An 11,907-nucleotide genomic window follows, 5' to 3' on the forward strand; every position below is an offset into this window, starting at 1 on the left:
TGTAAAATGTATTTCGCTAAAACCCCAAACTATTTTCACATATTCCTTGAATACCGCTGAAACAGCAATGATTTCTAAGAAGCACTCCAGATTTGCACTAAAAATAAATAGTTACGAGTGCACTGAACACATTTAAAAACCATCTGTCAAACATAAGCCATGAATCATGGAAATTGAGTAGCCTATAAGCAAATCGTTTCCAAGCAACAAGTGGCAGAATCGTGGCTAAAACCGAGTGGGCCCAACCCAAAACAAACCGCCCTAACTCCCGACCAAAATCACCCAACAAATACAAACCGCGAGTTGTGTAATCGAGCATATGGCGTACGCATCTAATAGATACCAACCGCAATTAATGGCAATTAGATACAAATGTATCTGGTATCCGTGCATATGCTATTTTGCGGTCCTCGGCTGACGGAGATGGTGACGCACTTTTGCTGGTTGACTCACAACCTAAAAGATTGAACCCTTGATTTTTCCAGTACTGAGCCGAAGATACAACGCTACATTTCACGCTCGTTTCGCTGGAATTTCGCTTGGCTAGAAAATTCGCATTAATTACCGGGCACGTTATTTCCTCTGACTCAGTTCAGAAACACGACCGATTGCAATGTATCTGTATCCAATGGATACTAGCATGCAATTGTACGACCCCCAAAGCTCCGCCCTGCACTTAATTGCATAACTGATTCAATTGTAGTCAGCTGATCGCTCGGCTATGTATCTATTAATTATTAGCCATAGCCAGCCCAGCCAGATTGACCCGCCGGCCCGCTTGTATCTATGTATCTCTCTGTACGCTTTATCCGAGTATCTTTGCATCTGCGACCGACTGTGCCAGACAAACTGGCGTCTCTGCCTTGTGACTTTTAGTGGTTAATATTATTTAGTCATGCAGTGGAACTAAACAATATTTTCTTCTAGATTTACAGCATTTGAAAGCGAATACGTGACACTCCTTTGCATTTTTCGCTCACTTCCATTTCGAATTTCTAACGCATTGTTTGCACTTTGTTTGCCAACAGCGAATGCATATCGCACTCAAGCATTGAACTCTCGTCACGTAATCGATATTATTGTTTAATGGACGAAACCGCACTGCCAAACCAGCTGCTTGATTTTGCGATACAAAGCAGCAGTTGAAAGGCAACCGCAAAAATATCACAAGCTAACTTTTAGCAACAAAGAAAACTTGGCGACGACGACGACAATAATTAATCGAAATGCAAACGCTAAATTGGCATTCAAACAATTTTCTGTTTCATTTAGGCATCTTAAATATCCCCCGAGCAGCAAATGAAATATAAATGCATTTTTAACGCGTATATCTGGTGGAGGGGTCACCCAGTTTTGCGATTTTAATTATCAAAAGCTCCAATGGGCGGTACAATAAAATATTATGACAACACTAAATACAGTGGCATAATACCCTATGAAAAGCGAGAAAAGTATTTCAAGTATCGAATTGTTAATCCTTGTTAATTCTGCGAACACAAAATAAATCCTTTTCCGTTCTTAGCATAGTTAATAAGTTATGAAAGTAATTTCAAAGGTATTATAACCTCCAAACAAAAAAAAATGCCATATAATATTTAAACTATGGCATTTTTATAGGATATTTGGCTGTAAATTGTACATTTATAAACTTTTAAGTTTTTCAAAGTTGCTTCCTCAACTTAGTCTTTTTATATACCATATAAGGCCTATCTCTGAAATACACAGTACCACTGAATAAATGCATTTAAATATGCTAAATGCATTTGCTGTGCTGACTTTGGCACTTGATATTAGGCTGGTGCACAAGCAAGCAAATGAATATACATTCTATATATGTACATATATATGTATATCGAGTGGGCTGTAATTGCTGTTAAATGATGTAGGATGCCAGCTGCTCAAGGCACCTTCACATCCACAAGTGATTGAGTGATCGTCACTCGGTTCTTTGGAGGCTTATGCAATCAATCCGTCGACACTCTCACGTGCTCCTGTCCCCCAGTAGATGATTCACATCACTCGGCTGATAGTGCAAATGTCACTTGCTTTCCATCGACTTCGAGCGATTCATTAAACGCTGTCAGGCGGAACATAATTGATATTCCATTCAATCGTCGTAGGGAGTGAGAATCAAGTAGGTGGGCTGGCTGCACGTTTAGAAAGCGAATCCCACAAGGTTAAAGACATTTCCGCCTCAAGACAAGAGCTCCAACTCCGTGGCAAGTGCGTTGGAAAATTAGCACTGCAATGCCAGTGGGAGTGGGCGATTCAAGTGGGTGGAGGAGCATCGTGGGATTTCGCAGCTTCCTGCTAATTGCAAACTTTTCCACTTTCAAGTTGCCGCCAATTACAACTCGTTTGCGGAGCTATAAACTTATGGATTTTGCCATGTGTGTGGGAGGGGGACTCTAAATTGGAGCTGGCACTTTTGAAATGCTTAAAGAAATTAATTTGATTAAGTTAATATGCTAAGTTTCCACTTTGTATAGCTTTAAAACTGAATAATAAACACAGAAGACTGAACAGATTACCACACTAAATAGTTAGCATAATTAAATCGCTTTTTTTATTGCCTATCAAAGTTCTTTTATCATTTAAAAATAAGATAGTTTTGAATGAATGTATGTTCAATGCGTACTTCAAAAAATGTAAATCCCAAAAATACCATTTATACCCAACCCGAAACTTTGTTATTGTCATAGAGTTGTCAGAAAAAATGATTATCATAATCAAATTATTCAATATTACTGCCCATTTAAGTTGTTTTCAACGATTAAGGCAGTTTTCCATGAGAACAACATGTTTGCAACGCTTGGCAGTTTAATATCATTATTAATCAAGCAACGACATCGGTTATGACAACGTATTTTCAGACAACGATTTAAGGTTGCGTACTTAAGACAAATTGCATTGCTGTAAAATGTACTGTAACTATAAAGATAAAGATAAAATCATCACGCTTGTCGAAATATTTGAAGACTTCATCAAGATAGCTCATAAAAATAAACGTGTAGAAAGTGTAATTTATTAAAATCGATCAATGAATATTATACTGGTACTGTGTTTGGCTTTGGAAAACGTATTTTGAATAACCATTTCTTGTCTTAAAGGCCGAGAAATAAGTACCCAGACCAAGTTTATCTCAATCTTTAGCCCCTTGAGCACTTTGGCGTTTTCAAAACTATTTGGGGCAGCAATAATTGGCAGCATGAAATGAAATTGAGAATTTCCTCTTTCGCCTCAAGCTCGCACGTAATCAAATTGTTGGTTACGCTGGCACTTCATTTTCCATTTCAATTTTCATTCGCTCAGCAGAAAATCGAAGAAACCTGGGCGAACATACTGAATCTTATGGCAAAGTATCTGTATCTGAACGATCGGCTGCCGTTGTCAAGCGCGCTTCAATTTGCGTTTTCTGTGTCATTTTCCTCCGGCGAGCTGGAGAGGCCCTGTCTGTCTGTCCGTCTGTCTGTCTGTCCGTCTGTCTGTCTGTCTGTCTGTCTGTTTTACATATATGTTTCTCGACTCAAATCAACTCAACGCAACTCGACTCGATGGCGAAGTCACATGTTTGGGTTTTGGCATTGTTTAAGTTGTTTCTCTGTCTTTAGTTTTCTTGTTTATTTTTTTTTTAGTTTTTTGTTTTGTGCCATTGTTATGCATTATTATGTTTTGCACTCGGTTTCAGTTTCGATTTCTGTTTGTGTCAACAAACGGCCAACTGAACTGGGCCCAGTTACCCGGTCAAGGTAGCAGAGCATCTAACTCAAATGGATTTATTGGCTAATTGAAGAATACTTAACGCACTACAAATATTCAGATTAGAAGGCAACAAAAATGTTTTAGATTAGATGGATACTGCATAGATATTTAGAGCAAACTCAGGAAACTGTGTATACAATCGTTTGTTTTGAGAAAAAGTTGTAAGTTAAATAAAAACCATTACAAAGAGCATTTACTGTTTGTATAGTGAGGTTTTTTAGTCGATGCTTAGTTTTAAAAGTATCTTTTAAGGGCTTGACTGTGAAGCCATAATGAAAATGGATACTAGCCTTTACAAAACTGAACTGGCTCTAGCATAGAATATGATGACCTTATAGCGAATAAGTTATAAATTTCTTGAAAATTAATAAATAAAATAAATCCACCAAATGCTTCCTAAATATAACATAAGTATAATAGAAATACTTGCTATACTTGCTCTTTTCACTCAAATTCCTATCAAACCTCGAGCATCTGGCTTACTCTTTCCTTAATTAGCCATTAACACTTGCATTGGTTCGCCTTGAAATTGGAAAACGTAATTGCCGCAATTAGGGAGGAAAAGTTTCCAAGGAGAGGTAACAAGTGCTAATAGTGGAATATAGGCCAGGTGTCGCATAAGTCATTTCGAAAATCAATTACAGAAGTACAGAAATAAGTTCTACAAGTCCAAGTGCATAACGTTTAGGTAGGTGATAGTAGGTTCTTTGGATATCTACGTATCTACGGGTTTATGATGTTTGCTAATATCAATTTCAAAACCAAAATGGGTTACACTTTTATAGAAATATAGAGAGAATGTTCCTTTAACTTCCCCTAAAGAGAGGCAATTAAACGATCTTGTTTATATTCCTAGCCCAATATTCTTGGTACATCAAATGCATTTAAATGCATTTCAGCTCAGAACGGACCGTTAAGATCGTTCAACCGGCATCCGATTTTGGGCTATGCGAACAATTAAGTCAGATTGCCATGGGTGCACGATCCAAGCGACTTGATGACGAGGGTCCAGATGAACAACAGCCAGTTAAACCGCATTCGTGCGTCTGACTATGGCCGAAACTGCGTGGAGTGTAGAGCGTAGAGTGGAAACAATTTATAATACTCAAATACATGCAATTATTGATTTTATAAGTAATGCCGTGTTATCTGATTGTTTTGCCATCCGGCCTGCCGCCTCCTCAACCGCAAATGCTTCAATGGCTGAGCGAAAAATATTCGCACGTTCCGTCCAATTTGAGGAGGGGATTCCGGACTCCAGTGTGGAGACGATTCAGTTGCGTCGCGACTGTGAAAGCCTCAGGTCTTCAGCTCGAAGGAGGCAATCGGATTGAAAGGATTTCCGTGCACGAGTCGAGATCGAACCATTGGTCAGAGATGCAAGTACCTCGGGTCAAGCTCCTCATGGGCTCGGGAGCCATGTTCGTCTTTGCCATCATCTATGGCTGGGTTATCTTTCCCAAAATTCTCAAGTTTATGATATCGAAGGTGGGATCGATGAAGGAGTTATACCCGGCTTAAATGTAATAGATGCTTTTCCCAAATAGCAAGTAACTCTAAAGCCCGGATCGGATGTTCGGGAACTCTGGTCCAATACTCCATTCCCCCTGCATTTCTATATCTACGTTTTCAACGTTACCAATCCGGATGAGGTATCCGAAGGAGCTAAGCCACGGCTACAGGAAGTGGGTCCCTTCGTTTTCGAGTGGGTTTCTATATATTGGATTGTGTAGGATAGCAAGTAACTAACACTGTTTCTCCCTGCTTTGAGTGAGTGGAAGGACAAGTATGATTTGGAGGATGATGTCGTAGAGGACACGGTCAGCTTCACCATGAGGAACACCTTCATTTTCAACCCAAAGGAGTCGCTGCCACTGACGGGCGAGGAGGAGATTATCCTGCCGCATCCCATAATGCTGGTAATTATTAAACAGTTTAGTAAATATTTTTTGAAATTATTCAAGGAGTTTAAGTCTAAAAGATGTTGTTCTTAAACATTTCGGTAATAGAACCAAATTCTTTCATATCTTCATATCAAATTAAATCCCATTTGTAATACCTTACTAAAAATGGTTTGTAAATTCAAAATCAACACTCACTGCATCAGTGACTTTATAGCAATCGTTGGGAATTAGAAATTCTGGTCAGAGCTATGGAAAACTGCACTTAAGGCGCCAGCTAATGACCACGTGGCCCATTGTTAGCCAAGTGAATTATGCAAATCGCATTCCCAGCCCCAAAATAGCAGCCACAAAATTAACCCATTAAGAGTCATAGAAATGGATTTCAGAATGGCGTCTTTTGTGTTGTGTAATTCAAAGCTGAAATTAGTCTGAGATTTATTGGCGGCTATTAAATGTTTTTCCCCTTTAAATTTTACAGCCTGGCGGCATTTCGGTTCAAAGGGAAAAGGCTGCGATGATGGAGCTGGTTTCCAAAGGATTAAGCATTGTCTTTCCGAATGCCAAAGCCTTTTTGAAAGCTAAATTTATGGATTTGTTTTTCCGCGGCATCAACGTAGATTGCTCTTCGGAAGAATTCTCCGCCAAGGCGCTCTGCACGGTGTTTTACACGGGAGAAGTTAAGCAGGCCAAACAAGTGAATCAAACGCACTTTTTGTTCTCGTTTATGGGTCAGGTGAGTACTTAATTACACTACTTAAGTGACTGAAGTTTCAATTAACATCGAACAACAGGCCAATCACTCCGATTCTGGGAGATTCACAGTCTGTCGCGGAGTTAAGAATAACAAAAAGCTTGGAAAGGTAGTGAAGTTTGCCGACGAACCGGAGCAAGATATTTGGCCAGATGGCGAGTGCAACAACTTCGTGGGCACTGATTCCACGGTTTTTGCACCGGGCCTAAAAAAGGAGGATGGTCTGTGGGCATTCACGCCGGACTTGTGTAGATCCCTGGGCGCTTATTACCAGCACAAGTCATCCTACCATGGCATGCCATCGATGAGATACACCCTGGATTTGGGGGATATACGTGCCGATGAGAAGCTTCACTGTTTCTGCGAAGATCCCGAAGATCTGGACACGTGTCCACCCAAGGGTACTATGAACCTGGCGGCCTGTGTTGGAGGTCCGTTGATGGCATCAATGCCCCATTTCTATCTTGGCGATCCAAAACTGGTTGCAGACGTTGATGGTCTTAATCCAAATGAAAAGGATCATGCGGTCTACATAGACTTTGAACTTGTAAGTAAGCTCTTTGATTAATGGATATACATATATATTATCTATTTCTTCTCCCTTCAGATGTCTGGAACACCTTTTCAGGCTGCCAAGCGTTTGCAGTTTAACCTGGACATGGAGCCAGTGGAGGGCATAGAACCCATGAAGAATCTGCCCAAGCTGATATTGCCCATGTTTTGGGTGGAGGAGGGCGTGCAGTTGAACAAGACCTACACGAACTTAGTAAAATACACACTATTTCTGTGGGTTGAAATCTACATAATTAAGATAAATTATATAACTTATGTTACTATCCTTTCAGGGGCCTAAAAATCAACTCAGTCCTGCGCTGGTCCCTCATTACTTTCTCCCTGGTGGGCCTGATGTTTTCCGCCTATCTTTTCTACCACAAGTCCGACAGTTTGGACATAAACAGCATCCTCAAGGATAACAACAAGGTAGACGACGTGGCCAGCACAAAGGAGCCCATGCCTCCAGCCAATCCAATGCAATCTTCTACTGTGCACCCTGTCCAGTTGCCCAATACTCTGATTCCCGGCACGAATCCCGCCACCAATCCAGCTACCCATCTCAAAATGGAGCATCGGGAGCGCTACTAATCCTCCAAATGGCGATATCCAGCGATCTCTGCACCATAGTCGTAGTCCACTGCACCTGTGTAGTCCAGCATGAGCTAATAAACTGAGACAGATCTAAGCACATTCGTCTGGGAAACTGGTCGCTGGCCAATGGAGTGATCGCTAATCGATGACCGCTGATCGCAGATGACAAGATCTGTGCGCTCCACTGACACCGATCATCGTGGATTCAGTTAAAAAAAACGCAAAACCAGCTATTGAAGTTCGAGTTCAGCGATCACAAGAGTCTGTGAATTGACAAATCGTTTTTAAACAATGGCTGCAATGTTTGCAAACCGAAAACAATTGCGGAGACAGGCGGAAAACTTGAAGTGAAAATATCTCTACTTGTATAGCGTTGATTAATGATTTGTAAACCGTATGCAAAAATTACACTTTTTTAATTAATTTTAATGAAGACGAATTATAAGTACTTGTTCTGTTGGCCCCTTAAAGCGAATTGCTTGTAATTGTAAATGTAAAATCAAACAAAGACAAATAAATGGTATTTGTTTGCCTTAATGTATGCAGTTTCGTTTATGTAATATTTTCTCGTTAGTATAAATAAGTAGGAATTTTAAAGCTATTTCCCATTTAATAGATTAATTTCTATGCCATTCCACATCGCATTGGCCCACGAGGATCGCCAACTAATCGATCTTCCAGGATGGTTGTGTCCTTAGGCAGTTCGACGAACTCCAACAGATCCGCCAACTGACCGCAATTGAGTTCCGCTTCCTCGACAAAGAAATCCTCATCCAGATCCTTGATAAAGATCTCCCTTCCCTTCTCGTGGCTTATCTCCAAGTAGTTGAGATCCTTCAGATGGGGCAGCATGTCCATGTGATCCGAGGTCAAGTTGTCGTAGGTGAAGCTCAATCTTTCCAATCCCTTGGCTGAGGTGATTTTGGGTAAATCCGCGAGATTTACAATGCCCGTAACATCCAAGTCGACTAGTTTACTGGCCTTGGACAGAAAGTCAAGTCTATACAGATTGGTATTGGCCAAGTAGAGATGCTCCAGATCCTGGGGCTGCGAAATCTTCAATTCATTCAGATTCGGGTTAGCCTCCAGTTCTACACCAATCACTAGTCCATCCAACTCCACTGACTCAAGATCACAATTGGTGGCCTCCAGCTCATTGATTTTAGCTGAGAGATGAAGACTTTTGAGTTGGGTATTAAACGAGAGCGAGAGATGATCTATTTCACTAAATATATTGAAAGGAATCCGCTCTAGTTCATTACTTCGGGCTGAGAATTCTGACAAGTGTTTCCGCTGATCCCGGAAAAGTTCACCAGGCAGTTCCCTCAGCTGATTACTGTCCAGATTGATGGATTTAAGCGATCCCAGTTGTGAGAAGATGTGCTGGGATATAGTGATTAACCGATTGTTGGATAAGTTGATCTTCTGAAGGTTCTTCAGTGGCCGAAATATGGTTGTGGGCAGATCCTCCAGTTGATTGTCCGATAAGTTAAGTTCCTCCAGTTGGGTGGCCAATTCAAAGGTATTGCTATCCAAAACTCGCAGGTCATTTCCTCCAAAATTCAATCTTTTCAAGTTAGTGGCACCCTCAAAACATACACTTTCAATTTGCTGAAGCTCACACTCCAATACGTGGAATTCCACAAGTTGAGGAAGGTTCAGAAAGATTTTTCTCGGCAAATTGGCCAATTGCGAACTGTGAAGAACGAGAGATTCGTACTTTCTCAAATGTTTAGTCACACTTTCTGGGAAGTAGGCAACTTCTGAAGCAGAAGGGTATCTCAAATTCGTGCACGTATTTTCGCGGCAATCCAAAGTTTTAATTGCAATTTCCTCGAGTTTTAGTGACTCACAGGTCGCGCGAGCAATCACAGCGATTAAAATATAGTTCAGACAGTTTAGCATCCGCATCTTGGCTTCAGAAGACTGAGTCAAAAACTGGCTTGGGGGGCATTTTAATACAAAACCAGAACACAACCTTCAGAAACCACCCAAAAAAAAAAAAAAGACGAAAACAGGTCTATAGGCGCTAGTTTGTTTGTTTTTGAGTGGACCCACTCCACAATCTGGTTATTTGTTAATAAAATTTTGTTTGTTGATAAAATTTTATTGTTCCTCTCAATGAATTTATTTGCTTTGTTTTTGCTTCTCCGCTTAGCTGGGAAATATTATCAGACTTTTGGCATAATACCCAACCGATAAGCACGATCTCGCGATCCTCCACTTCATAACGCATACTCGCAGTTATGGCTTATAGTTTATGGCCCAGTTGTGCCAACTGATATGGGATGGCTGCTGTTTTGTGAACGAAGTACTGCCATTGCAAAAGTATGCCAATGTATGGCTACATTGCGTCTGGCCAGTCGCTCTGATAATCATGGGAATTGTCCACGGCAGTTACTTCAGATTAACATCTTTTGATGGCCTAAGGTTTAGGCAGCATATGGTGTTGATTTGAACGTGTCATCTTTATCTATCTCAGCTCATAATCTACACTTTTCTAACTTGATTTCTTATCTTTAAAGCGTATAATGTATTTCCCCGCATTTGCTGCATCTAATTAAGCTATAAATATGATCATAAAATCAGTCTACAGTGATATAAACTAACTTGTTTCCTAGCCAAAAGTGGATATTATTTATAAAGCCATAGTTATTGAAAGCATTTCCACCTTAGAACAAATTTACAAAAGCACTTGGACATAAACCGGCCTATTTTAATGGCAATTAGCTCATTTTCCAGTTATATCACCACCTAGTTCGTCATCGGGTGGCACAACCTTTGAATATCCTGAGCATTTAGCGTTCGAATGACCAATAAACCCAATGAAATAAATCAAGTGCCATAAACCGAAGGCGCCATATAAAAGCACCCACAATAGCGGCAAAAAATGGGGCGCTATATGCTAATTTATATATTTCTATATCGCATTTGTTTACACTGCTAAACTATTGGGTGAATTTGATTTAAATAAACTACAGACGGCGGGGACAAAGTCTCTACAGAGAAAAAAGCCTGGTAATTCTCACTCTTTTTTTCTTTTATTTCTCGAAACTTGTATGCAAAGTAATTGCGGCAAATTGAATTCAACAAAGGGGGGCGGGCACACAGGCGAAAAAGTGAAAAAAGACGCTAAACGAAGTCATGCCGTTTCAATTGAGATACAATACAGCTACAATAGATACAGATACAGCTATGGCAAATGCCCTGCAAAGAACAAAAGCCGTCTTGAGTCGAGTAATTTAAAAACCATTGGCTCATAATAAGCCCAGTGCAAACAGGCAGATCAATTGTGATACATAAAGTGGAAAAAATTAGCCATCGATATTCAAATTGTTTGTTTGCCCGGGCGGCCAAAGCCGAGGAAATCCCAACGCAAACGAATGGAAAATAAATTTTTTAACATTTCAACAAGCGTATAAATTTGTTTGCATACAAATTAATAAGGCTCTACCTGTCATAATCTTTTTGTTTTCGCCCGCTAAGCTGCAACTGGCAAATTGAACGACTGAAAGCAGGTTGAACGAGTTCTCAAACCGCTGGCACGTCGATATATTGGCTAAATATTTTACACATTTTTCCACTGACATGTCACCACTTTGCAGGCCAAAGTTCTGGGTTCGCCTTATTTATGAATGTTTTCGTGTAAAGTTGCCTACATTCTTGCCGATCATCGTTGAGCCCAGGGCAAAAATGATTGTTTAAAAATAAGAATAGGAATAAATAAATAAATAAATAACAAGCCGTTAACGGAAGTTCGTTTGCTCTTATCAAACCGAAACTCAAATGCCCTCCACTGAATTGTTCGCCTAATAAATAATGAGTCATTCGGGCAATAATCAGCAAAAATATACAACGCAAGGCAGTGCAAACAAAATGCTAAATGGCTGTTGTGTAAATTATATAGAACGTATTTTAAGCAACGTTTCCACGCGCCCATTTTTCGATGGTGAAAGCCATTTGGGCCCCAATGAAAATACCCTTACATAAAAATGGGCGAGTGTCTGGCCTCATGTCCACTTATCAGCAGCCAAGAGATTTCCACCTTTTGTTCAGCAAATCACAAAGTAAGCACTTCATGATAAGAGAACTCACTGCGACTGGTTGGAATTGCTCCACAGATATTGTACAATGTTTTGTTTTTCGAACTCTGTGAGTTTTGAATGGAGCCAACAGAGCGCGAACTTTCATAGAGCAGCAAAAAATAATGAATAATAAACGGAAAAGCACAGACAAGTGTCAAAATAATGATGAGTACAAAACCAAACCGATTTTCATCTCTCACATACAGCAAAAGACGTTATTTTCTTTCAAAAAGTAGTTTCCTCAAATAATTCTAATTAA

General features: G+C 40.1%; 3 protein-coding genes across 6 annotated transcripts in view; 1 reads left to right on the plus strand and 2 right to left on the minus strand.

The window, feature by feature from the left end:
• LOC6620040 (5'-AMP-activated protein kinase subunit gamma-1) overlaps window positions 1-11,907 on the minus strand; it is a 63,691-nt gene that overhangs the window by 40,151 nt on the left and 11,633 nt on the right. The gene's annotated exons all lie outside the window — the stretch shown is intronic.
• On the plus strand, window positions 5,041-7,657 carry LOC6620042 (sensory neuron membrane protein 1). The gene is made up of 7 exons (XM_002044218.2): window positions 5,041-5,250; window positions 5,310-5,467; window positions 5,534-5,681; window positions 6,145-6,399; window positions 6,458-6,964; window positions 7,025-7,203; window positions 7,263-7,657. Exons 1-7 carry the CDS (start codon window positions 5,140-5,142, stop codon window positions 7,558-7,560), a joined length of 1,656 nt encoding a protein of 551 aa, XP_002044254.1. The 5' UTR covers window positions 5,041-5,139; the 3' UTR covers window positions 7,561-7,657.
• On the minus strand, window positions 7,926-10,362 carry LOC6620044 (leucine-rich repeat-containing protein 15). Its single transcript, XM_032721474.1, has one exon. The coding sequence runs from the start codon at window positions 9,472-9,474 to the stop codon at window positions 8,188-8,190; it is 1,287 nt and encodes a 428-aa protein (XP_032577365.1). The 5' UTR covers window positions 9,475-10,362; the 3' UTR covers window positions 7,926-8,187.

This window comes from Drosophila sechellia, chromosome 3R (genome assembly GCF_004382195.2).
Source record: "Drosophila sechellia strain sech25 chromosome 3R, ASM438219v1, whole genome shotgun sequence".
Classification (NCBI taxonomy): domain Eukaryota; kingdom Metazoa; phylum Arthropoda; class Insecta; order Diptera; family Drosophilidae; genus Drosophila; species Drosophila sechellia.

What these genes read in the sequence shown, in the direction of transcription:
- LOC6620044 (XM_032721474.1), bottom strand. Translation starts at nt 9,474, where the DNA reads ATGCGGATGCTAAACTGTCTGAACTATATTTTAATCGCTGTGATTGCT.
- LOC6620042 (XM_002044218.2), top strand. Translation starts at nt 5,140, where the DNA reads ATGCAAGTACCTCGGGTCAAGCTCCTCATGGGCTCGGGAGCCATGTTC. An exon ending in TCAAGTTTATGATATCGAAG is followed by an intron (nt 5,251 to 5,309) that starts GTGGGATCGATG and finishes TTTCCCAAATAG; the next exon opens with CAAGTAACTCTAAAGCCCGG. An exon ending in GTAAAATACACACTATTTCT is followed by an intron (nt 7,204 to 7,262) that starts GTGGGTTGAAAT and finishes CTATCCTTTCAG; the next exon opens with GGGCCTAAAAATCAACTCAG.